The 27,504-nt window shown below is 39.3% G+C and overlaps 1 protein-coding gene across 3 annotated transcripts in view; it reads left to right on the top strand.

Annotated features, from left to right (window-relative positions):
* Positions 1 to 27,504, top strand: part of LOC125459071 (zeta-sarcoglycan) — a 986,421-nt gene that overhangs the window by 786,299 nt on the left and 172,618 nt on the right. For all 3 annotated transcript variants that reach the window (XM_048545022.2, XM_048545013.2, XM_059647939.1), the window contains one exon: positions 11,428 to 11,529. In XM_048545022.2, the coding sequence (XP_048400979.1) occupies positions 11,428 to 11,529 (102 nt within the window). The remainder of the gene's footprint in view (positions 1 to 11,427; positions 11,530 to 27,504) is intronic.

The following is a 27,504-nucleotide window of genomic DNA, read 5'->3' as shown; positions in this document are numbered from 1 at the left end:
ACTGGAGTAAATCTAGGCCAATCAATATGATGATGATGACCAAAATGTAGGCTCTGATGACTGCGCTAGCATTTACTGCCACTCCTTAATTGCCCTTGAAAAGGTGTTGGTGAGCTTCCTTTCCTAAACACAGCGGTCTTTGTGGTGTTGTAATACCCATGTGCTGCTAGAACGGAATTCCAGACTTTTAATCCGCTGACTGGAAAGGAACATGATATAGGCCTTGAGATAACAAGGTGTAGGGCTGGATGAACACAGCAGGCCAAGCTTGCATCAGAGGAGCAGGAAGGCTGACCTTTCGGGCCTAGACCCTTCTTCAGAAAGATTTTCTGAAGAAGGGTGTAGGACTGAAACATCAGCCTTCCTGCTCCTAAGATGCTGCTTGGCCTGCTGTGTTTATCCAGCTCTACACCTTGTTATCTCAGATTCTTCAGCATCTGCAGTTCCTGCTATCGCTGACATAGGCCTTACTCAGTATGATATGTGGCTTGAAAGGAAATGTATTGGTGGTGGAATTTCCATTGATCTGTTCTCATTGATTTTCTCGGGAATGGGTTTGGAAGGTGCTGTTTGACAAGGCTTGCTGAGTTAAGTACTGTAACCCACTGCTGCCACCATGCATTAGCAGTGCAGGGAGTGACATTGAAGGTGTTAGATGTGGTCTCAATCAAATGTGCAGCTTTGACCTGGATGGTGTCAAGTTTCTTCAGTGTTGGAGTTGCACTCACCTAGCTCAGCAAGGCGTATTCTATCACTGTCCTGACTCGTGCCTTGTAGCCAATGGATTAGCTTCACTGAATCAAGAAATAAGTGAGTTGCTGTAGAGACCCCAGCCTCTGACCTGCTTTCGTAACTGCAGTATATTTATGGTTCGACGAGTTCAATTTCCTGTCAATGGTGACCCCCAGGATGTGGGTTCTGCAATGGGAGTGCCATTGAACATGAAAAGGGATTCTCATTGCAGATGGGCATTGCTTGGCATTTATGTATTTTGCATTTCACTTGTCCTATATCCAAGCCTAATGTACTGCCTAAACCTTACTGAATTTGCTTCTGCACCTGAGGAGTGGTGCTGAACACTGTACAATTGTCAGGAAATAATTCATTCTTACCTCTGACCATGTGATGGAAGGAAGGTCGTTAACGAAGAAGCTGCAGATGATTGGACAGAGGACACTACCTGAGGAACTTCTGCAGTGATGTCCTGCAGCTGTGATGATTAACATGCAATAACCATAACCACATTCTGAAAAAAAAGCCCTATTCTGTCAAAGTTTTATTGCCATGCACTCATCAGGACAATTTATTAAAAAAAATCAAAGTTAGGGGAACTAACATTTATACTGTATTAAATTTAATTTTTATTGATTGGTAATTGGATCCTGATTGTTACCATGAAAAAAAGTATCAGCTTAATGATAGCTGGCAGTTAACTATCAAGCATTGTTCAAATTTTAAACTCGGCAGTTTAACATTGGTCATGGCATTGACCCAAGACGTGAACCAGGGGATGGCTGTCACTTATTTTATTGCATGAAATTGGCATTGTTTCATTAACGTTATTTCTGCCGACAAATAACAGAGCCCTTTGTCTTCATATATGTTGGTTTCAGTACACATGTTTGACACAACTCACAATGAGAGTACAACTAGCAATCCTAAATTCGTTGCGAATATAATTCTTCATGTACTTAGGATAATATGGCAGATTTTATTCAATTGTAGAATTACATCTAATGTTGAAAAAGTATCCTGCTTGCTGCAAGCAACTAGAAGGACATGTTATTTGTTAAAATCCACTTTTTTGGGGTCTTGCAAACCACATACCTGGCATCACACTGCAATTCATATAATGCATTACTTATTTCTGTAATAGGTAGTATATGTTTTTGGCTTGATGGCCGTATCCATTTAGTGTTGAATATTATTCATGTTACCCTTTCATAGTGACAGCACAAAACAGACAACCTCTGCTGTTGCTTCAAAATTTTGGGTATATTACCCTTCCATGGCAACCTGAGGTAGATTGGTTACTTTTTCAGACAAAAAGCAATGACGTTAGGCCTATTCAGGTTTTTCTGTGAGATACAGTGAGAATTGAGCTGATCAGGATAGCCATGATCCTGCAGTATGCCTTTTGAAAAACTCCACAGAGGCTGGTATTCCGTCACCAAGTCATCCTTTAATTACACGTGGACAGTCTTTGTCATTGATCCAGCTCCTAGACACACCTGTTTATATCTGTCGGCCAGGGTTCCCTGATTGGACCAGGATCACACCCCCAATCAGGGAACTCATTTTCTATGAGGTCCACCCAGCTGACTTCATTACAATAATTACACCTTTAACATGCACTATTTCAGCATCAAGCTTGCTAGGTGCACCAAATGCTTGGACCCTATTTACAAGTTTGTTAATAAGACCAATCCTGTAAAGTGTGCAATTACAAGAATCCCAGGAGTCGCTCAATTGTTAGATTGGTTTTATCAGACACTTCTTGAGATCACATTGAGTGAATCTAATTGTTTGCAGATTTTCGTCTCTCATGCAGGATATCGCAGATAGATCCTTCGTTCAGCACTTCTGGCTGAAAATGCTTGCAAATTCTCCAACTTTGTCTTTTGTCTTTTGCACCAATGAGCTGAACTCCCCATCATTGAGGAAAGGATTATCTTAAAACATGTTCACCACCTCTCATGACTGGATATGACAGGGCTGCAGAGCTTAAATCTGATCTGTTGGTTTTGGGAATGCTTAGTACTGCCTCTAACCTGTTCCTTACGCTATTTGGATTGCAAGTAGTCCTGTGTTGTAGCTTCACCCGGCTGACACATCATTTGTAGGTTGCTATTGCTGCTCCTGGCATGCCCTCCTGCACTCTTCACTAAGGCGCAATGTTTATGAGAGTTGTTCCAATTCACTCTAAAATTTTACAGAATTGGTATAGCAATATTGAACCTGATTAAATAGATATGGAAAATCAAAATGTTTTTTGTTATTCAAAGCTATTTTCAAGATTCTATATATCGAGAATGCTTGAGATACTAAATTCTTCATAAGGCTTTCGGCGCAGAATCTTTTGGTAGATTGAAAATCCCAACACTTCGATTGAGGTGAATGACAAGTCTCGAACTTTGGGTCTTGGTGATCATAGGTTATGTGGCCAAACTTTCTTGTATTTATTTAAGACTATGTTAACTTCCTAATATGCTACTTCTTGCTTCATTCGAAATAAAAAAATCCATGCTTTAAAACATCAGCACCAATGGCTTTCAAACTTGTAAATCCAAATGGTCTGTATTCTTATTACATTTTCTACTCAACCTAATGAGCAATGTTGGAAAGGAAATAATTTGTAGACTGATGGGTTGAAATAAGGTACTGATAGAGACTTAATTGTTATTTTGTAGTTGAAAATTATTCTTTCCACATACTTCTACAGCGATTTTAATTTGTAACACAGTGAAGGCTGTTTTTAAAGCATCTACAAGGTTCTGGGAAAATAAGCAATAATTTCCAAGTAAATATTTTAAACACTAAAATATTCTTGGAGACAAACATCCCCCAAAGCACGGTTTATTTTAGATGAACTTACCTCTGTCTACACAACCTGTAAATATGAATTCAACAATCCTACAGATCACTAGTGATGGGAGATATATACACATGGTAGCCAAGCAGAAAATGAGGCTATAACAACCTCTAATAGCACAACATGCCTAGGAATCACAGAAGCTTTTTCCACTAGACACCATCCCCAACCCCCTAGTGAATACAGAGATAACTGTAGAAAGGCAATATTTGTGTCACTACATCTTAAGCCAGTGAGCTTCATTTCACAGGAATTGTTCTCATTTTGTTATTTGCTGCCAAGGTCTGTTCTTGGAATGGAACGAATATTTGCTTTCTACCCAGGTTCTTGACAGAGATTGAAAGATATTATTATGGCAAAAAGCAAGAGAACCCCTCTGCAAATCCAATTTAATGCATTTTTCTTTTTTGTACATCACTCTGGTAAAGAATTTGAATTCAGTAACAGTTCTGTTTGTGCTGAGGGTATCATTGCTTGATTTAATTGTGGGGTTGTGTATTTTAAACCTGTGCAACAGATACAACTGTGGAAAATGACAAAAGTTACATTTAGATGTTTATAAATATTTGTAAACTAAAGTTAAAGCATAAGAACATGTTGACTTCAGTGGCTCAATTTATTTCCACAAATGCTTGAGTCCGGATAATTTTTGATTGGACCCTATTTCTTGAATATATTATGACAGAAAATAACAAAAGAACAAGATCAAAAAGATTCCAAGGTTGGATTTTTTAAAAAAAATTGCTCATGGTTGATCTAAATCTCCAGTTTCTCTTTTTCTTTTATGTCAATGAGCTTCCAATCAGTTTCCATGGAGATTCCTCTAATCATTTGTTGAGACCTAATGCCACCAATTTCCCAGAGTTTGCACATCCTTTCCCCAGAATTACAGGAAAAAAACAGAATAGAACTCAAATAGAACTCCACCTGCATGCAGTACAGGCAGATCATAACACACAAAGACACATAGGCAGATTGAACAGAGCTAGGAACACAAAGTTACGGCTGCAAAGGTGTACAAAAAGCAAGAGGTGCAATTCTAGAGGTGCTGGACAACCTGAGATAACAAGGTGTAGAGCTGGATGAGCACAGCAGGCCAAGCAGCATCAGAGGAGCAGGAAGGCTGACATTTTGGGTCTAGACCCTTCTTCAGAGATGGGGCTTCTGTGTTCATCCAGCTCTACAGCTTTCCTGTTCCTCTGATACTGCTTGGCCTACTATGCTCATCCAGCTCTACACCGTGTTGTCTCAGATTCTCCAGCATCTCTAGAACTGAACCTCTTGCTTTTTGTACACCATTGCAGCCATAACTTTGTATTCCTAGCTCTGTTCAATCTGCCTATAATCTATGTGTCCTTGTGCGTTATGATCTACCTGTACTGCATGCAAAACAAAGCTTTTCACTGTGCTTAGGTACATGTGACAATAATAAATCAAATCAAATCAAAAATCAGGCATCCATGTATTAAGAGCAAGATAACAAAGTGTGGAGCTGGATGAACACAGCAGGCCAAGCAGCATCTTACGCACACAAAAGTTGACATTTCGGGCCTAGACCCTTCATCAGAAAATGATGAAGGGTCTAGGCCTGAAACATCAGCTTTTGTGCTCCTAAGATGTTGCTTGGCCTGCTGTGTTCATCCAGCTCCACACTTTGTTATCTCGGATTCTCCAGCATCTGCAGTTCCCATTATCCATGTATTAAGAGAAATCTGATATAGATCTAAGTCCAAATTAACGTGGAATAATGTCTTCTGAGGAACAAAGAGAAACCAGTGGATACCTGGATTTCAAAAAGGAATTGATAAGATGCCAGGCATAAGGTTACCACGTAAGATGAGGTCTTACGGATTTAAGGATACATAAGTCTTATGGATATTAGCATGGACGAGACGCAAAGAATAGTAACAAAAAATACAAAGGGAGGCAACGGCCTGGTGGTACAATCACTAGACTATTAATCCAGAGACTCAGGTCGTGGAATTTGAATTCAATAAATATCTGGAATTAAAAGTCTAATGATGACCATGAATCCATTGCTGATTGTCGTTAAAACCCATTTGGTTCACTAATGTCCTTTAGGGAAGGAAACTGCCATCCTTACCTCGTCTGGCCTTCATGTGATTCCAGACCCACAGCAATTGCCCTCTGGGCAATCAGGGTTGGGCAATAAATGCTGGCCTAGCCAGCGATGCCCTCAACCCGTGAATGAATTTTTTAAAAAAAGGCATTTTCAAGTTAGCAAACTGTGACTCGTGAGTTCCAAAAGGATGAGTGGGGACTTAGTTATACACTTCATCTTAATGGCTTGAGTAAGATGAAGGCCTGGAATTGTAGCAAGTCTGGTTGACATGAGAACCCTGTAAAAAATGGTGGGTGAGTCCTGATTCCTGGATTCCCGGATTCCCAACTCCATCAAGTGCTTTACAATGTCAGCTATTAAAACTTTGAGGGGTCTGTCCACCAGGAGGAAAGATTAAAGAAGAATCTGTGTGTCTTACATCCTAGTGTGGCTGAATCATTTTTGTTTTGTGTCCCACAAGAACTTGAAAATGGCAGTGATATGGTGAGAAATAAACAACCTTGCTTTCAGAAATGAAACATTGAGGTATATTTGGAACAAAAATAAAGTTGCTGGAAAAGCTCAGCAGATGTGGCAGCATCTGTGGAGGAGAAAACAGAGTTAACGTTTCGGGTCCGGCTCTGAGGAAGGGTCGCCAGACCCGAAACGTTAACTCTGTTTTCTCCTCCACAGATGCTGCCAGGCCTGCTGAGCTTTTCCAGCAACTTTATTTTTGTTCCTGATTTACAGCATCTGCAGTTCTTTAGGTTTTAATTGAAGTATATTTGTCCTCTTCCTGCAGATAACATTTTAAATTGAAGATGGACTGTGAGATGCACACAATGAGATTCTTCAGCTCATAATTAACAACAGGAATTCTTACACTGAGTACACCAATACTTCACACTCACTGAAATTAGCACTGAATCAAAAAAAGGATCATTGCAGAGAAGTTTTGTTTGGAAAAGAATTGTAGCAGGTCCTTAATAAGCACAATAACTGAATTGCTGATGACTATTGAATAATCTAAACCAGTTTGGAGATGCAATTCTACGATCAGGCTGATCAGACACACAAGCCATGATATAGAATTTCTTAGGTGGACAATCATACTCATGCTGATCACATACTCAATCTATCACACTGAAGGAAATACCAGTAAAACATGGACATTATGGGAACTGCTCCAAATCATCTTATATAATTGAGTCGAACTCCACTATCCCCAGTATGTTCACTTCCCAGTGTTACTTTTTTTCACGGTTTCTTCCCTCAGCTGGTTTTGTAGTTAAATTGGCAATGAGCACAAAAATGACCTTGCTTTGCAACGTGGAGTTGAATAATTAATTTTTTAAACACCTGATCAAAATGGTGATTATCTCGGCAAAAAGTGCACAAACAACCCATTTCACACTCAAGAAATATACAATGAATTAAACAACCAACTTCTGACAAAGTAAACAAGAAGCAAATAAAACAAATGACCAATATTGCAAGAGTTTGAGGCAACAAGCAATCAAATGTAACTTTAATGATGTTGCCATTTTAAATGTGAAATCAAGCTGTGAATGATTGAAGGTTACTTCCAGTCAAATGAGCTAAGAAAGATTCAAGGAAGACTGTAGGAAAGCCTGCCAGAAACAGCTCCAGGCATATCTAAAGATGAGACTACCTGCATGTTAAACAGCTTAAGCAGCAAGTGCCATGTAGGTCTAAGTAATTTCATGAACAACACACCAGATCTAAGCTCTGCAGTTATGACACATCCAGGTGTGAATGGTGGCACACAGCTAAATAACTAATTGGAGAAGGGGGGTCCATTAATATCCCCAGCCTCAATGATGTGGGGATACCAACAGAGCAGTGCAAAAGTCAAGGCTAAAACATTTGTAATAATCTTCTATCGGAAGAACCAAATAGATAGATCATCACACCTTCCTCCATATTTCAGCTTTGTTTTATTTTTAAGGCCAGTCCCTACAAAATTGCACTGCTATTTCTTGTAAATATTATTACCTTTCCCACCAGCCTTCCCTTCTATCAATGCCTTCATCCCTCAGCCTGACATCCCAGTGCTGCCTCCCTCACCCAGAGGGAAGAAACTGTTAACAAAAGTAATGCTTGGGAATGGAAATATTGTTTATAGTGGAGTGCTATTCTGAGTTATATAAGGCAGGTCGGACCAGCATGTGTCATTTGCAAGTTTTGCTGTCATTTCCTGTTGGGCGTGACTTTACTTTTTAAATCCTGGCCTTGCTTCGCTCCATGCCTCTCTCCACCCTTGTCTCAACCTTGCTCACATCCTCGCTATTCCCTCTTCCTCATGCGACTCTCCGTTTTAAAGTTAGGCTGCTCTCTTTGATAAAGAGTTCACAATGAAGTAATCCATCCTGTGACAGAGGTTGGTCAACAGCTTTGTGCATCAACCAACTATTACAACTCAAGGAGTCTAAACAAACTGGAAAATACTTGCATAAAAATATTGTAGAAGGGATGTACTGTATTGTATTTCTTAGATATTTAACTATGCAGTTTATTTTCCAAGTTATTTCAGCTAGGAATCCGGTCCTGCACATACAAGATGCAGTATTGAAGATTGTGTATGGCTTTTTTCTGGGCAAAAACATGTCTGAAGAAACCTAATTCCAGATTTAACATTGAATCCTATAGGGTTCCCCGATTCAGTTAAAGTTATTTCACTTAAATCACAATTTTCAGAAACAGAAACACAACTTTATCTGAGGATGACCTATGTTTGCGAAAAGTCACCTCCACGTAGGCTGCATTCCCTCACTCCATTGCTGTGGTACATATACTTGGCATTTTTCCAGAGATACAATAAAACAAAGGGCTACAGATACAGGAGGTCTGAAACAAATAACAACAGATATTGCTAGAGATACTCAACAGGTCTGGAAGCATCTGTGGAAAAAAAAACAGAGTTAATGTTTTGAGTCCTTCTTCAGAACTGAAAGCAGCTGAGAAATGCTGATGTTTATACTGATGACAGGGGTAGGATGATGATCGATTTGGAAGGGGGAGTCGGGGGATGGATGAGAAGAATAGATGGAAATGGTGCCCAGAGAAAGAGAGAGGAAAATAGGAAGGTTAATGCATTCAACAAATTCCAACTTTAAAATTGAGCTTGAAGAAGAGGTATTTTCGATCTCTCCTGACCTTAAAATTCCTTGGAACCTGCTTGCATGATACCACACAGAATTACTCAGTCCGTGCATCTAGTCTGTCCAGCCCTATTAGAATTTTGTGCCTTTTAATCAGATTATGCCTCAATTTTCTAAACTGTGGTGAATACAAGCCCATTCAAACTAATTTCTCCTCACAGGACAGCATTGCCATCCTTAGTATTGACTAGCGAACATTTACTACACTGTCTCTATGGCAAATATATCTTTTCTGAGATAAGGAGACCAAAGCTGCATACAATACTGCAGGTGTAATCTCATCGAGGCCCTGTATAATTGAAATAAGACATCTCTACTTCTGAACTCACACCTTTATGCAATGAAGGCCAATGTACCACTTTCTTTCCTAATCGGTCACTGCACTTGCCTTTCTACTACATTGGCTGGCGTACAACGATATCCAGATTCCTTTATACATCCACATTTCCGAATCTATCACTGGTGAAATAATAGCCTTCCTTTCTGTTTTTCATACCGAAGTGTATTACTTAACAGTTAGCCATATTGTACTGCAACGGTCATGTATTTGTTCAGTCATGCAACACGTCTAAGTTATCTTGAACCCCTTTACATCCTCTTCACAACCCACAAACCTGCTCAATTTTCTGTCATCAGCAATCTTGAAATTGTTGCATTTGATTTCCTCATTCAGGTCATTTAAATATATCGTGAATAGCTAGGCTATAATTATCCAAGGCTTCTGTCTGTATAGGACCTACATTTGGCTTGACTTTTTTCTTCTCTCTTCACGTATTTATAGTAAGCTTTTATGGTCGGTTTTTACATTCCCGGTAATTTTATTCTCTTACTCTATTTTGTCCCTCTTGATCAAACTTTTTCTCCTCATTCACTGAATTCTAAAATGTTCCCAATTCTCAGACTCACTGCTTATTCTGGTAATTTAATATGACTTCTCTTTGGATCTGATATCAATCATAATTTCTTTTGTCAGCCATGGTTGAGCCATATTTCCTGTTTTATTTTTTTCCACCAGACTGTGACGAATCCATGCGCACATTCTTTAAAGATGAGCCATTGCCTATCCACTACCAACCTCTTCAGTAAGGTTCCCTAATCCATTCTTGTCAATCCATGCCTCATAACCCCATAGTTCCTTTTATTTAGATTTAGGACCCTACTTTCAGATTCTACTATGTTACTCTCCATCTTAATTATAAATTCTATCATATGGTTGTCTTGCTTCCCCAAGGGACTTCACACAACAAGATTGTTTAATTAATCCTTTCTCATTACACAGTACAAAATCTGGAAAACAAAGTTGCTGAAAAGGCTCAGTGGATCTGGCGGCATCTATGAAGGAAAAAACACAGTTAACGTTTCAGGTTCAGCAACCCTTCCTCAGAAATGATTTTTTGAAGAAGGGTCCAGGCCCAAAATGTCAGCCTTCCTGCTCATCTGATGCTGCTTGGCCTGTTGTGTTCATCCAGCTCTACACCTTGTAATCTCAGATTCTCCAGCATCTGTAGTTCCTACTATCTCTGAGTCACCATTGGTAGTTTGATTTATCTAATCTATATATTAATTAAAGCCATCCATGTTTATAGTTGGTAATATAATCACCATTGGTGCTCATTTTAATTCCAGATTTTTTTTTTGTTTGGATTCAATTTTCACCATCTGCTAAAATGGAATTTGAATTCATGCCTTCAGAGCATTAGCCCAGGGTTCTAAATACGAGTCCAGTGACATTGTCAATGCACCACCATGACAATGCTTATATGCGTGCTGCAGGGCCTCATTTTGTTCGCATGGTTTTATTTCTTTTGGTAGTATTTAGCTAATCAGATTGCGTGTTTGAGCATTTGAAAAACGGCTCAGCTGGACCATAATTTTGCTTTTTTCTGAATTAAACTAGATTGGATACCTGGGCATTTCATTTCTAGTCAAGAACCCATTAATGCAACACATGGTGTTGCGCCCTGACCCAAAACAATGACTTTCCTGCTCCTCTGATGCTGCTTGACCTGCTGTGTTCGTCCAGCTCCACACTGTTTTAGAGAATGCAGCACATGCTGCTGTCATTTGAGTTTGGGAGGAAAAAGGAGTGAGAAGTACAGTGATATTGTTCACATCAAAGATAGTGACAGAAATGTATTCAGTTATAGACAGTGCAAAAAACATTTTGAAGGGATTAATATAAAAGCTGCTACTTTCTTAAATTGCCTCAAAGGTTTGTTATTGCAAGGAAAGCAGTTGTTGTGCATTACTGTCCTAATCCTTTAGCTTTAAATTGACTGTTCACTTAACAAGCAGGACATAATGTAATTCCTGGCAATACAGCGGCTTACAGCTACTGATCTCGTGTAACGAACAGACAATGTTTTAGCCCACTAGACTATGTAGTAACAACATGTCACTAATGGCCACAACCTAAGCTGTCAAGTTACATTTATGGGTTACTTAGTCACATCGAGCAACAGAACAGTATATTGTAGCTCTTCATCAGGGGCTGCCTATGAAACATTCTCTTGATTGATGTTGTAGCATGAAAAGATAATACTATTTCAAACTTCAAATTTTGATTAAATGTGTTATTTAACTGATTGCAGGATGGAATGGGTAACCTGAAAATCACAAATAAAGGGGTACGGCTGGAAGGCAAATCCGAATTCCTCCTTCCATTATATGTCAAAGAAGTTCACTCACGAAAGGTAAGTGAGAACCTTCCTGGCTTTGGCAAAATTAAAAACAATTTTAAAAAAAAATATAAAACCAGGCATTATTGAAGTGAGACAAATATAGGCAATGTTAAATGTGAAACAAAGTTCTCAACTAAGGCTTTAATTATCATTTGGAACTGTAAGCTTTATGAGTAATGCTAAGACAGTTGACTTAATATGGATGCATTATTTTTAAGGATATGAAGAATGTTTTTACAAGGTAATTTACTAAATTGTAGAAATTAGCCTAGCAAGCTATGTTATCAAGAATAGTTGTGCCAATTGTGATAAAGTTTCTTCAAGGCCAACTAGGGACGCGCAATAAATGCTGGCCAGCCAATGATGCCCACAATCCACAAATAAATTTAAAAACCCACTGGGAAACTTTCAGATTTATATTTGTGAAATATTATGTTTCTCTCTTCCTTTATTCTTGAATGTCTTAAATGTTCTCCGCCACCCTCAATTTTGGACCATATATTGAGTCAGACCGGCATACAACATTGCTCAGAATTCATCTGTTGTGTGACGGAGAATGGTTCAGATATTGGTCTTCCTTTTCACTGTTGGATCCTAGTGAGTAATAGCATGGCTTCTGTTCAGTTTAAGAGCTTACCGTATGGGAAGCTGTCAACACAAAGCTCTTTTCTTACCTACCCGTCTGTAACAATTACACCCTTACTGTTTTTAGTGATGTATGTAAAATAATTGTTGGGAAATTGCCTGCAATGCTTATCTGCACAGCTTATCAAGGTTCTTAATAATTAAGAAGAAAAGAAGATTTAGAAAAGAAGCCAGTGATTTAGATCTGCAAAGTATTTTTCTCCCACAAGGACCTGAGGTTGAAGTTTCTGCCCAGTTTTTGCCAGTTAGGATATGTAAATATTTAAGTAACTAACAGCTGTTGAAGAGGCACTTAGAAAGTGTTCTGCCTCATTTAGTTTGACTTTTGCCATCTAAAGCAAATTAATCTGATTTCTGAAAGCTCACGTTATCACTTGAATTTTGTTGATGGCAACTAGAATAACTTACATGGTCTTGTAATTAAACAAAGGATGGGGCATGGATAAAGAGTGATGAAATTTCACTCCTTTCGCAAGATGGAATATGAGGAGGGTGATTCATCAATTTAATGCTGTTAGCTAGCTTTCTGATCTGCTGGCTTCCTATTTTCAGATAATAGGCTTCTGTCCCTCACAAAATGGATAAGGGGTGGTGAGGAGAGGGAACAGTGGGTCAGCAGCAGGCAGCAAACAAGCACAACTAATGTGTCAATTCAGTTTAGACTGTTTTGGAGAGCAGACCCACCCCAAAATCCTGTAAATGGAACAGCAGAGGGCAGAAAGGCAAGGGTTATAACCTGCAAAGCAATCCAGCATGGATATACAAGGCTGCAAGGACAATAGCCACAGGTTATCAAGTGAAGAGGGTTTGGCTGTACAATTTGCCACTTTGGCATCTGCAGCCACACTATGTTTTTGACGATTTACACATTTTTAGGTGGTGACTCCATCCTAAGGTGCCCTTACAGTGACAGTGTACACTACACCTGTTAAAAAAGATTGTTCATCACCTAGATCCTCAATATCTCCCATTAGTCACTCTGGCTTAGGAATTCAACTGCTCTTCTTAATTAGATGGAGCTCCCAAAGATGGCTTTCTAATTGAATGTGTGTTCAAAAATCTTTTCCAGGATACTGTCATAACCAAAACCAGGCTTTGACTCTGAATTAAGCTCAATGACAAGATTGGGATTTCAGATTGAAAATTCAGACCAAAGGCACAGACGCAGTCAAGGCACTAGTCATTAACAAACAAATTTATTTTAAAGCAAGTTTCAAACTGTACGCTAAATATGGAAATACCACCCAACAACCCACCACACAATTGGCCCTTGCCTTCAAGGACGGTGTCAGTTTTATAACTTAGTCTTGGTCAAAGAATATGGCCAAGAGAGGCAAGATGGCATTCCACCTTGCAGACCGGGACTGGGAGGTCCTGATGGATGAAGTGATGAAGATGTAGGCCAACAATTTCCCCAGGACTGCCAGAAGAGACTATGCCACCAGACACTGCTGGCCTTATTTGGAGTAGCCACCCAGTTCAGAGCAGCATCCACAGTATAGAGGAACATGCAGCAATATTTTTTTTAGAACAATATTACAAGAATGTTAATGATGTACTGCTTTACCAAGTTAAATGCCACCATCTCCTCTCACGCACTACCTCTACCACAGCACCCATTTGACACTGATCTACCACAGTCACCAATGAATGCCACATCTTTCCTCAATAACTTCCATGCCCTACTCCATGATTAGTAATCCTTCCCATCCTTGACCCCTCCTGCCCATTCACTTGGGACATCTCTGAGCCTTTCCTGATTGATGGCAGAGCAGACCTTTGACTGATTTCTGTGCAGCCCCTGGCTGACTTACTAATAATCCCTTGACTAAAAGCATTTGACCTGCAGGGCCCACTGCTACACAACCATCAATCTGTAAGTACACGGCTTCCTGGACAGGCAGGCCAACCGTGATCAAAAACTTAGGCTGAGATCAAATGATGCCCTTGACTGATTGTGGCACCACCCCCCGACTCACCATAATCCCCCATGAGTTAACAAAGGGCTACTCCCCTTAGAGTTTCAGACATGGCTATTTGAATGAAGCACAAGTAGCATGTTTGCTGGTGGCACATGCTGTAGATGTGACATTGATGCATAACATGGAGCTGTACAACAACATGTCAGCCTCTTTGATTGTTCAGTGCTGGTAGGCCTGACAAGCTGTCCAGCTATCTATCTGTACAAAAAAGCAGGGGAAGATAGACACTGCGAGCATCCAAGAACAAGTAAAGCGAGTGAATACTAAGGAAGCATGCTAAAAGGCCTGAGATATATTCTTTTCTGAAGAATGACACGAGTAATCATCCCTGCACACAAAGTACCCTGGTGGCACCGTTGCGAGACAAGTTGTTGGTGAACAGTATTGGAGCACCGAACTGTATTATAATTTAGTTTGAGATGCTCCATGATGATGTGGCTTCGCAAATGCAGGCCTCCATGGAAAGACGATGCAGGCAGTTGCTGCTAATTGCAATGATGATCCATTAGAGTCCCAAAGTTTTTACAGGTTGTCTTTTACTAATATTCACCTTCTTTTCTTTAAAAACAGAGGGCTTCAGCAAAAGAAAATGTAACTGTGGTTATAAATTCAGTGATAAATGTAGCTATAAGCTCAGTGACTATCTGTGTGAAGTCTAAGGAACATTGCATCCTAAAGTGTCAGGAAAATGCTAAATTGGGAGAAAATTAACAAGAAGAGATAATGAGACGTCTGACTATTGTCCATCTCAGCAGAAAGCGATCCCTTGTCAACATGTCTGTTTTAAGTGTGTGTGTGTGTGTGTGTGTGTGTGTGTGTGTGTGTGTGTGTGTGTGTGTGTTATTCGCTGGGTGTTACAGTGCATAAACACAAGAGTTGTGAGGGCCATAGCATACCAGCAGCCATTATAAACACCCCAGAACTGCCTGTAAAACAAACAGATGAGTTTCCTCTCACTCTGCTGGTATACCTTCACTGTGGAATAAAATCGGAACAACAGAATCTTCATTAACCTGCAAAGACCAAGCATCTGAAAATTGACTGACAATGTCAATGTTACAGTAATAGCCACATTGTCAGCTTCTCTGATCTTCATGAATAGTTAAAAGATTTTGTTTTGCCATTATCTTTTAGGGTTCATGTCATTTCAAACTTGGCATGTATGTGTGTTGTGTTACTATTTCTTCTCCTGTTTAGTAATTAATAACCAACCCGTTTTTTGTTCATTCAAGAAAGGCTGGTTAAATTTGTACATTTTAAAACATGAGGTCATTTGGGTCAGGGAGAAAAGTATCGAATGGGTTAGGGATCATTTCTAAATTAACCTTGTGGATACCAAGTGCATGAATAACTAAGGGGAGCCAGTTCATTCCGCATCACATGGTAGAGTCATAGAATTACATAGCACAGAAACAAGCCTTTCAGACCAAGATAACAAAGTGTGGAGCTGGATGAACACAGCAGGCCAAGCAGCATCTCAGGAGCACAAAAGCTGACGTTTCGGGCCTAGACCCTTCATCAGCTCTGATGAAGGGTCTAGGCCCGAAGCATCAGCTTTTGTGCTCCTGAGATGCTGCTTGGCCTGCTGTGTTCATCCAGCTTCACACTTGTTATCCTAAATTAGTCTAGTCTCATTTGCCAGTATTTGCCCCATATCCCACGAAATGCTTCCTATTCATATACCCATCCAGATGCCTTTTAAATGTTGTAATTTTATTCGCCTCTACCAGCTCCTCTGAAAGCTCATTCCTACACGCATCACCCTCAGTGTGAAAAAGTTGTCCCTTAGGTCTCTTTTCCTTTTTCATCTTAAATCTATGCATTCTAGCTGTGGACTCCCATGCCATGGGGAAAAGACATTGTCTATTCACCTTATCTACACCCCTCATGATTTTATAATTCTCTATAAGGTTGGCCCTCAGCCTCTGATGCTCCAGGAAAAATAGCCCCAGTCTATTCAGCCTCTCCCTATATCTCAAACTGTCCAACCCATGTGAAAGTTGTAGGCTGACCTCCTTTGTTCCACTTTTCCCAAAGTCTCATTGCAGCAGAGGCAGAAAAAGTACGGGCCTCAATAGCCTTAAGCAAGCAGCCTGATGCCACTATGTTAACAGCAACAATGTGGAAGTTGGGCAGTAAAGCAATGGCCTGAACAGCCACTTTACTTTCTGTGTCCGCTTACCTCAAAATATATATTTTTTGAGGGTGTGGCAAGTAAAATTCTTCTCTCTCCATAAAATAGTTCTCTATAGCTTTTTGACAAGTATGTACATTCGGTAGCATCAATTTCAAGGTTGATAGTGTAAACATTGTAAACATTGTTGAAAGGGCCAAATTACTTCTTTTTTTTAACCTCATCTCACTCTTTGACTTTATGAAAACATGAATTTATGCTGAATTACTTTTGAACCCAACTATTTCTTTAAGTGATGTTATGTGGACAAATAACAAGCAATAGACTGCCTGTGTACACCTCTGCTATAGTTTCCAAATTCCTGCAGAAAGTTTCTGCTCTCACTTGTACAGAGAGGGAATCTGTAAATAAATGCTTAGTATCCAGCTATGTTTATCCTCCATTGTAGTGAATATAACACAAAATATTTGACCTTAAAAATTTAATGTCAGTTTATTTGCTGAACCATTGCATACAGTGTAAAGAATGTAGCATTTTTATTTTTTCCAAATTTTTGATTGTTGAATAAATGAGAAAGGGGCTATTCTCAAAATCAAGGACTTTGGAAAGGATTACTATACTTTTTACAAGTAGGTTACCTCATTATATATGCCGTTTATAGCATTGTTTGTTCGAGCCCTGGGGAAGGTTACTTATAGACACGCAGGAGTCAGGGGTTGTGTTTGAAGAGAGATTCAGCTGGCAACAAGTAGCTGATTGGTCTAGGGAGTCGTGACTGGTTGTTGTAGCAAAGGCCTTCTGCCTACCAACAACTATGTAATTGGCTCCCAGGTGGCTGAACAGCTTGTCAGTATGAATGTATGTTCGGTATCTGGCAGACCTCTAGAAAGGATGAAACTAACCTATTGTCCGGAGCAAGGAAATTCATCAACCCTGAAGAAATCCAGTTTATTGCCTCTTTCTTATTGCCACAAGCTATGGATTTTAGCCAATAAGTTAGAGACTTCATAAGTTGTAAACTAGTTGCCCAATTCTTCCTACAAGCAAATTCAAATATCAGGAAAAGGAAGATTGAGGAAGAGCATATCCTGACAAACTGAAAGGATCATCTCAGCAATCCTTTGGGCAGGGACTTTTGATCTGCCTTCCCAGTCTTTCCCTCCACATGTAACACCTATTATTATTTGGGACTGTCTGTATTTCTAGGTAGGATAGGTTTTATAAGGGGTTTAGAGTTCTAATAGGCAAAGTGAGATGTTAAAAGTTCATAATTGTTTCTTTGTGGTTAGAAATTATTTGATTAAAATGAATTGCAATTCTTGTTAAGTACAGAAAGTGGTGAAGTGGGATATATTGTGTTCTTTTATAAAACCTTCACCTTTTGAGACCGATGTGAGAGTAGCAGGTGTTACAGGTTCAAGAACTGTACTGCTATAATCTTTGATTGAATTCTGTTTTGGGGTTTCTGCTTAATTCTCAATAAAATCAGTGTGGAATAGTGGTATAAAATAGTAGTACAGAAAATGTACATGTTACATTTTGATTAAGTAGGGGTAGGGTCAAGAACAGTTGGATCAAGGCAAAGAAGCTAAATTTGCAATTTAGTTTCAAGTCATGCTCTCTGCCATTTCCATGAAAATTACCCTGACTTTTGATCAAAAACTGCCCATGTAGGCGCAGTTGTTGGGTGGCTGGTATTGCAACAAAACAAGTTTAAATTATGTATGTCTGTTATAAATATGGATGCAGAGATTTGTAATGGAAATCCTGAAGGAACGCATTCACAGAAGCAAAATGCTTATTATCTTCTGGATTTACATGGAATCATGGTAATGTTATATTGGAATGTGATAGTGTAGGGGGAGGGGCTTAGATTAGTTCACAGGTCGGCACAACATCAAGGGCCGAAGGGCCTGTTTTGCGCTGTATTGCTCTATGTTCTATGTTCTATGTTCTAATGTCCATCTTTTCTAGGTTCCACCGGATCAGAAATGATAGGCAAATACTCATTGTTTTTGTTGGAGCAAGATGCTTTCATGTTTACTTTTGCGCAGTATTGACTTTCAGCATTAAGATTTACATATTTTTGAATCTCAACTTCAAAGTTGATTTTATGTATTTATATTTAATGTTGCATATTTTATACCATCTCACAAAAAGTCTTCAAGCAAAAGAGTGAGCCATTGCTCAAAATTGTTCTGTACTACTGTATAGCAAGTGTCTACCAAAATTAATGGAAGGTTTGCAAAATACCATAACAACTGTGTGATTTTTTTTCACAGCTACCAGACTGACTTGTAAATCCACACTTACACTCTGTATGATATTTAGCAGTTGTGAAAAAATTGCATTGAACGAATATTGAAATGATTTTCTTTATTTTTAACAGTACATAAGCAAAAATGGGGAAGTGTTCTAATTATGATGCTGCTGTGCAGTGTATTTTATTGTGTTATAATATTGCCCAAGTTCCCTTTATTATCATTAATACATTTTGCAGTGTCAGCCATGGCTTGGTTGCATTGTTAACTCTAAACCAGAGATTGTGGGTTCACTCCAAGCTCATGAGCACAAAACTCCAGGCTGACACAACTGTGGAGGAGAGAGAGTTTGCTGCACTATTGGATGTGCATTTCTTGAATGCGAGGCTAAGCCAATAGCCTATCTACCCTCTCAGGTGGATAAAAGGGAATTAAAATTGTATCAGAGATAATAGGAGCTGCAGATGCTGGAGAATGAACGCAGCAGGCCAAACAACATCTTAGGAGCAGAAAAGCTGACCTTTCGGGCCTAGACCCTTCATCTTGGCCTGCTGTGTTCATCCAGCTCTACACCTTGTTATAAAGGGAGTTAAACCTGGTTTTAGTAGCAAGTAATAATCCCTTGATCAACATGACAAAACAAAGGTTAATGGTCCATTACCACAATGCCTTTTGTAGAAGTATGCTTTGTACAAATTGCCTACTCTGCTTCCTACATTACAATAGGGATTGGATTTCAAAGTATTCATTTGTTTCAAAACACATTGGAACACCCATTGGTAATGAAAAGAGCTGAATAAATGATAGTCCTTCTTAAATGAAACAAAATTTCTTACTAGCCATAAGGCATTCTATTTGTGATGCATAACTGTCGACCACAGGAAGAAGCATGATTGCTCAATACATCAAGAATCATTGATCTTGCAGGATTAATTCATTTGTTAGCCTGGGATTTTTAAGCATTGTAATGCTTTCCAATGATACTAGTATTTATGGCAGTTCTTAATTACAATATTTCTAGTTTCCGAACAATTTCCATTAACTTTGAAGAGCAATTGCTCTTCACAGCAGGAAGGAACATTTGAAATATGGTAAGAAAGCAATTATGGGACTGAAATTGTTTTCATTTTTAACCATGTTGGCATCCCATATTCATTCTAGAGTAGTGAGTGCTAATCAGGTGTCATACTTAGTTTCAGTCTTCCACCAATAAAGAACAGTCAAGAAGCATTTTAAGTCCAGATATAACGCTTACTGTGGAGCTTGGTTAAACAGTTCCATTTCTAGAATATTCATTCAATGCAATTGCTGGCAGAATGTTGATCAGTGTTAACCAACATCTTAACAGTTTAAGCTGAATGGCTGTAAAACAGAATGCATGAACAGACTATCTGGAGGTAGGTTATAAAACTATACAGTCAGCACATAACTAATCTCACAATGAATTGGGGTATTATTTACCTCCTCTGATCTTGTAAAAAAAGTACAGTGGAAAAGTTTAAACTGTGAGAGTAGATTTACTGGCCACTTTCCACCACAGTGCTAGTTTAACTAGGTCTATAGTTCAAAGCTCACAAATCAAGCTTTTTGTTAAAATTATATGAATCAGCATCTTATAATTGTTACAGACCCTGATGCAGTTTGGAAGGTCCATTGGGCACAGTATGCACCAAGGTTGCTGGATCTAATAAAACTCAGATGAAGAGGAAAAAGCCCCAGAGATGTAAGGTTGCATTTTTGGAGCAGTGAAGAGCAGCAGTGTTTTCCATTTCCCCAAAACTAGTGGGGAGTGCTGCAAACCAAGACTCTTCCTGTTCTTAAGCTTACCATTCCATTGGCTGGCAGGATGCCTGAGATACCTGATCAGTTGTTAGCTCATAAGCGGCAAAATCTGATGAAATGCATGTTCACAGCATTTATCCCATCATGGACTAAATCAATGAATTTTCAGCTTTGAAATAGCTCTAGTCGCTTCCAAAAGGACTGGACTGTTGGTTAATCTAAAATTATAAAAACATTTCATTGAGGAATCATAAATATGTTCTATTAGTTACAGTTGGAGCATTGTATTAGTGTGATCACTGTGTAGATTCCAGTGTGCTTGAGACACTGACAGACAGAAATTTGGTTGTGAAACCACTGTAAATGATGATGGATGAAATAAAGTATGTGTATTTTATATTCTCACTGTTACGTGGGGAGCCGACTCAAGGCCTATTTCTGCCAGACACCTCATTGAGATCATTTTTTGAAAAATATATTTGGTTACAGAAACATAGCTTCGTATAGGGTGATAATCTAAAAATGTTTGTTTTCTCATGACCTACGATAATTTAAATATTAACGGCTTCAAAAGTAATGAAATTTCAGTTCTTCCAAAACAATGGATGAGAATTAAGTATTTTTCAAGACCTGTGTGAACAGATTGAATATTTCCAGATAAGTTGGCCCACACAAGATGAGTAGTTCATTCTTGTCTGCATTTAGTAGCTTGGCATTTGCCTATGGAGTTTTGTGCTTGATAAAAAGAGCAAAAATGCTTAGGGAAAGAGGGGGACCATTGCACTAATTCCTTTAACCATATTTTACATTGTAAAACTGTAGCCACTTGTTTATCTTAAAATATAGTGTCATTGTAACACAAGTCAAAAAAGCCAATCATGCTTCTTTTTGAATCATTTATTTGGGAATAGATATAAAAGTAGCAGACACAACATTATGATGATGTGCTAATTTATTCATGTTCAATTGAGTAGTTTGATTAAAGAGGGCATTTCCAAAAGAAGATCAGATTAAGCACAACATATGAATCATAAGGCAAGATTTTTATTAACGTCAAGTGACAACTTCTCTTTAGGAGAGTAATGAACATTATTAGCCATAATGGTTTTACTTCACTGGTGCTGCATCAAATATCATATCATTAACTGTTTCTCTGCCATTATTGAATTTTATTTAAAAAGACGACATAATCATAACTGACGATCAAATTAGAATAGGGGTTTCATTTTGTGCAATACAATTGTCACAAACCTGAAGGGAGAAATCTGACATTTTGATGCTGTGTGGTCCAACAACCAATTTCGAAGTACAGACTGAAAATTAATACGGTTTTGTTGAAAAGTGCATATTAATAATGGTAACATTTAAACTAACACCATTCTGATTAGAATCCCCACTGCAGACATCATTAATTTAGAAGACCATCAGACTCTAATTGGAATCTTATCCTCCTGCAGTTAGGTTATTGCTAGATAATAGCCACTGGGACTTCTGATTACTTTGAGATCTTTATTTTTCCTCTCACATATGCTTTCAGTTACCTTGTATATTATACAAGGTTTCTTAATTAAATATATGTTGCTTAATTTATAAAAATGTTGTGTGACAATGCATAGGCTTTCATTTTATATAACTATGATTTGTAATAGGCTTAGCCACAAATTCAGCTGGTAAAAGTTCTCAGGAAAATATAGTAATAATGGGCTCGATATTGCTGGCCTTATGGTGATGGCAAATGTGCTGGTAATATAATAGGGAACCAATGTTTTCGACCACCAAAACATATTAGCAAATCTATATTGTGGCCATTTGTAATCCTTTTAAGTCTTTTCTTTCCAATTTTGTATTCTTTTTGTTTTTGTTTTTTCTTAAAATAAACCATCACCAAATCACCTGTGTCACTAGTTAAATTGACAAATTACAAGTACTACCTACCAAGGGCAGTGTAACAACAATAAGAGGGAAGGGTCGTACTTGCACTTTATTTTTGCATGTTATTTCACCTTTTTGTGCCTGGACTGACCCTCCAGGAGATCAGTTGTGCCTTTGCGTGTGGACTGTGTTGCATGAGTGGCAAGGCCTTTGTTTTTGGAGTAGGCCTCTGTGGTCGGCAGGCCCTCTGTGGATGGGCTGTATATTCGAGCCAGGCATGGCTTCTGGGAGCCTGCAAAAATAAAGGGAAGGATAGGGAAAGAGGGAAGGGTTAAATCAAAGTAGCAAGAGGAAATAATGCACTCCAGCTCTGACAGTGGCCTGCTCTCTAAATGCCTCAAAGTGTTGGTGGACATCATGTGCCTCCACTCTAAGACCCTGGGCATGAATGTAGTTGTGAAAACGAGACAGGCAGTGAGGAACAATGATCTCTTCTACAACCTGGACCTGTTTACGGCTTTTAGATCCACCGAGAGCCCTCTGTTAACTGCTCCCAACTGAACATATCACATGCTATATCGTATCACATATTATTTCATGGCTTAGTGATATCACCTTTCCAACTACCAACTAGTGCTATCAAAAAAGTTCATCAGCTTTCAGTGAAATGCTCTTGATTTTATTTCCTTGCAGCAAAATGAGAAGAAGTAGTGCACTGAGGGTTATAAGGGAAGATTGGAAAGGTGTTTGAGTTCATGAAGGAACAAACTTCGACTTTGATAAGGTGTCATAGAAGTAGGAGGCTTCAGAAAACAAAAAAATGCTTTCAATAATCAGGGCTACAGTTGCAATCTTTGTTGGGCCACAGGCACAATTTGAAAATGCAGAATACTCAGAGAAAAGTAATGGCACACAGAATGAAGGCAAAGCAGTTTTCAGCAGAAGACCCTTGTAGGGCGACCTGTACCTGGCCATGTAAGGTGACTTGTACCTGAACACACTGAGCTGCCCACAGCAGCTTACAAGATGGCTGACAGGAGCTAAGCAAAATCAAACAGCCTGCTCACACGGTGAAATACAAAGGTATCTCTGAACAGAATTGCTAGAAGGTCAGTAATAGAACGCTGTATTTTTCTATCCAAGACAGTTCTGTTAAAAAGATGCCTTAGGACAGATAAGTGACCAATTCCAGCTTTATTAATGAAAGGTTGATTGTCCCAGTAAATGAGTAATGTCAAGTGCTACATTCGGACCTCAAGCAGCTGCAAGGGTAACAGCTAAAGTTATTTCATAGCAAATAGTTGCCTCTTCAAAGCTACCAGCAATATTAAATAGTTTTTAACTAAAAATGCTCTAACCATAGAAGTTGGTTTCAATACTTTACAAAGATATAACACAAGCCTTAAAAAAAATTAAGCCTCAATGTGAAGATTAACTCAACTTAGAAGACAAATTATTTCATTTCACTTTCTTTTTTCCTCTTATTTTGTTTTTAACTACTTTTCCCCCTCATTTTTTGCTCTTTTCCCCCCATCTTATTTCTCTTCTATTTTCTTCTTATTTCACCTTTTTATCCTCTTATTTCTGCACATGATAGCACCAAGACTCTCAAGCCCCTCATCCTTGTTTCATGTTCTGGCATTAGTTCACGTGTTCTCGCACTGTTTTGCACATTCTCACATTATTTCACACACTGTCACGTGGTTTTGTGCTCTCGCATTATTTCATGCGCGCTCGTGCCAGGCACCCACTCCCACTATGACCATGTGTTCGCTCCAATCTAAAATTTCATTCTGTGCCCTGGCTTACAGAAGCCCCCCACAGAGCCAAGCTAGCTAGGAAGGATGGTAAATAAATATACTCACCCAGATCATTCAAACAAAGTGTGCCAGCTTCAGGAAGGGCACCCTGCTCAAAGTGCCAATCTTTAGGAGCATTTTTCCTGATCCGGGACACAGACTCAGGAAGCAGGCAGGATTCAGGAAGTGGAAGATGTTTATTCAAGCAGAAACCATTTTATGTAATGAGAGGGCCAAAGGGTCTTCCCCAAATCTGGCTTCGGAAGATGGATCAATGACATACCCTCTGTTTTTACAAAGAAATACAGCATTTTTATACAATATGTGTTACTGTGGTCCAATACAATGTAGTCAGTGTCCTTCTGCTTAATTCAAACACCGAATCCTGTGGGACACCTAATCAATGATAGGCACTTCTGCAGACAGCCTCAGGTTCCCATGATCTTATGGTAATGGCTAGACATTGGAATCTGTAGGCCTTGGGGTCTTCCCATGCATCCTATTCATACACATTCCAAACATTTAATGCTGTACTCTTTTGGGTCTTTCTCAGGCTTGTTTATCTGTAAGGGCAGATCAAATTCTATTACCCGTTGTGTTTTGGTGCTGTCCTTTATCACATTCAGCTACTCCATTTATTTTCCCACTGTCCCAATTACATAATGTAAAAATAAAATGTCAGTTTTAACGAATTGCTAGAAGGTTAACTTCTCTTATAAAGAGAATTATATGCATAACTTTATACAATACTACTGTCAGCATTTTGTAATTTATGGGTTGTGATCAATCTATCTAGTTCAAGACATAAGAATCTAAGTTTCTGGTGGAATCTTGTATCTTCCACGACCATGCAACAGCTCTTTCCACCAAGCCTTCAGATTACTTGTCAAGAGGAAAAATAAACAAGATGATGAGTAGAAGGAGGAAATGGAGAAATAAGAGTGAAACTGGATGGACCACCCAGCACTGACTTGGAATCTAACACAAAAGTGCACTCAGCCTTGTTGACACCCCTCCTCGCCAACACCCTCCACCAGATTGGGAAGACCTGGACTACAGACTAGTTATGTGGCAGCCAGACAGTCATACTGACTGAATCATACTTATCTAACGGTCAATGTCTCAGAGTCCTCTATCACAATGGCATAGAACATAGAACAATACGGCGCAGAACAGGCCCTTCGGCCCTCGATGCATGAGCTGTCTCACTGTTATGGCATATAGAGATGCCAGCACATTGAGCATAAACTGAAGTTGTTATGCCATGGACAGATATCATTTGTTTAAATGTCAAAATGGGGGAACTAGAGAGTACTGAGTAGTAGGGGCAAATTCATAAGATGCAGGAAATCCAATGGAGTCAAAGCCAAGGACAAAGGTATTAAAGAGAAATGATAAGCAGACGAATACAGGAAAACATAGGTTGTATGAATCTAAGAGTTATTGAATCTCCACAGTACAGAAAGAGCTCATTCAGTTCATCAAGTGCACACTGACCCCCAAACAGCATCCCACCCAGCCCCTACCTCCCACACTATCTCTGCAACCCTACATATCCCTTAACACTACAGGCAATTTAGCATGGCCAATGCACCTAGCCTGCACATCTTTGAACTGTAGAAAGAAACCGGAGCACCCAGAGGAAACCCATGAAAACATGGGGAGAATGTGCAAACTCCACACAGATGGAATCAAACCTTGTTCCCTAGCACGGCGAAGCAACAATGTCAACAGAGTCAAACAACAGAATTTATAAAGGCAGCACAATATCAAGACTAGAGGCTGTTGACCTGAATGAATGCACTATTCAAAACAAAATGGATGAACATAGAACATAGAACAATACAGTGCAGAACAGGCCCTTCGGCCTTTGATGTTGCACCGACCTGTGAACTAATCTAAGCCCCTCCCCCTACACTATCCCATCATCATCCATATGCTTATCCAAGGACTGTTTAAATGCCCCTAATGTGGCTGAGTTAACTACATTGGCAGGCAGGGCGTTCCACGCCCTTACCACTCTGAGTAAAGAACCTGCCTCTGACATCTGTCTTAAATCTATCACCCCTCAATTTGTAACTATACCCCCTTGTACAAGTTGATGTCATCATCCAGATTAATAACAGAACATAAGGCAATGGCAGATTGGTATTTTAAAACCTGTATTCACTATAGAAGCTGAAAATTTTGGCCTAGGGGCAACAGTAAATTAGGAAATGAAGGGAAGTGAGGAACTCAGGAAAATGATAATCCAGTGAAGTGGTACTGAGTGCTTGGGTCCTGTTGGACTTCATCGTAAAGCCTCAAAATAAGTGACAAATACGATAATAGAATCCTTAGATTGTGGAAGCAGGCCATTCAACCCATACCAACCCTATAATTCTACCGCTTCTATGGCTAATCTAATTAGCCTACCTACTGTGGGCAATTTAAACACATCCAATCCACCTAACCTGCACATCATTGAACTGGGGGAAATCTACAAGATGTGTCTATGTCTCTGAGACACAGTCAATCACCTGAAGTTGGAACTGAAACAGCAATGCTAACTAATGAGCCACAGTGCCACCCAAAGTATTGGTGAATTAGTTTCATTATCAAACATTCCCTTTATTAAAGCAAACTTAGTCCCTTTATTGAAAAAGCAAGGGAAATAGAAAGCAGGAAAACTGCAAGCTTGTCAGCTTAATATCTGTCACAAGGAAATTGTTAGATGTGACAGTGGCACATTTTGATAGGTTCAAGATAATCAGGTTATGTTAGCATGGTTTTGTGAAAGAGAAATCATGTTTGAACACTCTAGTGGAGAGTTGAAACGAGTTATGATGAAGGGGAACCACTGCTTACACTGCATTTAGGTTTCTAAAAGGCTTGATAAGGTGCCATGGCAAAGGACCTTGAGAAAAGTAAAAACTCATGCAGTGCTGGGTAGCAAACCAGCAAGAATAGAAGATGAGCTGGCTAGGAGGAAGAAGGGGATAGATATGAATGGATGTTTTACAGATTTGCAAGATCTAACAAGTGTGCCACAGAGATCAGTGCTGGGACTTCATCTGTTTATGATTTTTTAAAAATCAATTATTCACTTGGTCTCGGGTGTCACTGTCTGGCCAGCATCATTACACACCTCTAGCTGCCCTTAAGAAGGTGGTGGTTGAGCTATCTTCTTCAACCGCTGCAGTCCATGTGCTATAGGTCGCCCACAATCAAATGATCAAAAGCTGCATCTTAGATCACAAAAATCAGAATGAACTGCTAGCAGCCACACACAAAAGAATTTTAATGTCAATTACTAATCATTGCACTCAGTTCTCATCTACTGGAATTGGTTGTCAACAAAGTTAGTCTAGCTTGTAGTGCTTAATACTCCTGTGCTCTTTCGTTCCAAACATGTTTCTCCTCAGAGCTCTGATCTGAGATCTGAGGGAGAGTCACCAGACCCAAAACGTTTACTGTTTTTTCTTTCACAGATGCTGCCAGACCTGCTGAGCTTTTCCAGCAATTTCTGTTTT

This window comes from Stegostoma tigrinum, chromosome 1 (assembly GCF_030684315.1).
Source record: "Stegostoma tigrinum isolate sSteTig4 chromosome 1, sSteTig4.hap1, whole genome shotgun sequence".
In the NCBI taxonomy this organism is placed as follows: Eukaryota; Metazoa; Chordata; class Chondrichthyes; order Orectolobiformes; family Stegostomatidae; genus Stegostoma; species Stegostoma tigrinum.
The sequence above is the reverse complement of the archived record's forward strand: the minus strand, read 5'-3'. Positions and strand labels throughout refer to the sequence as shown.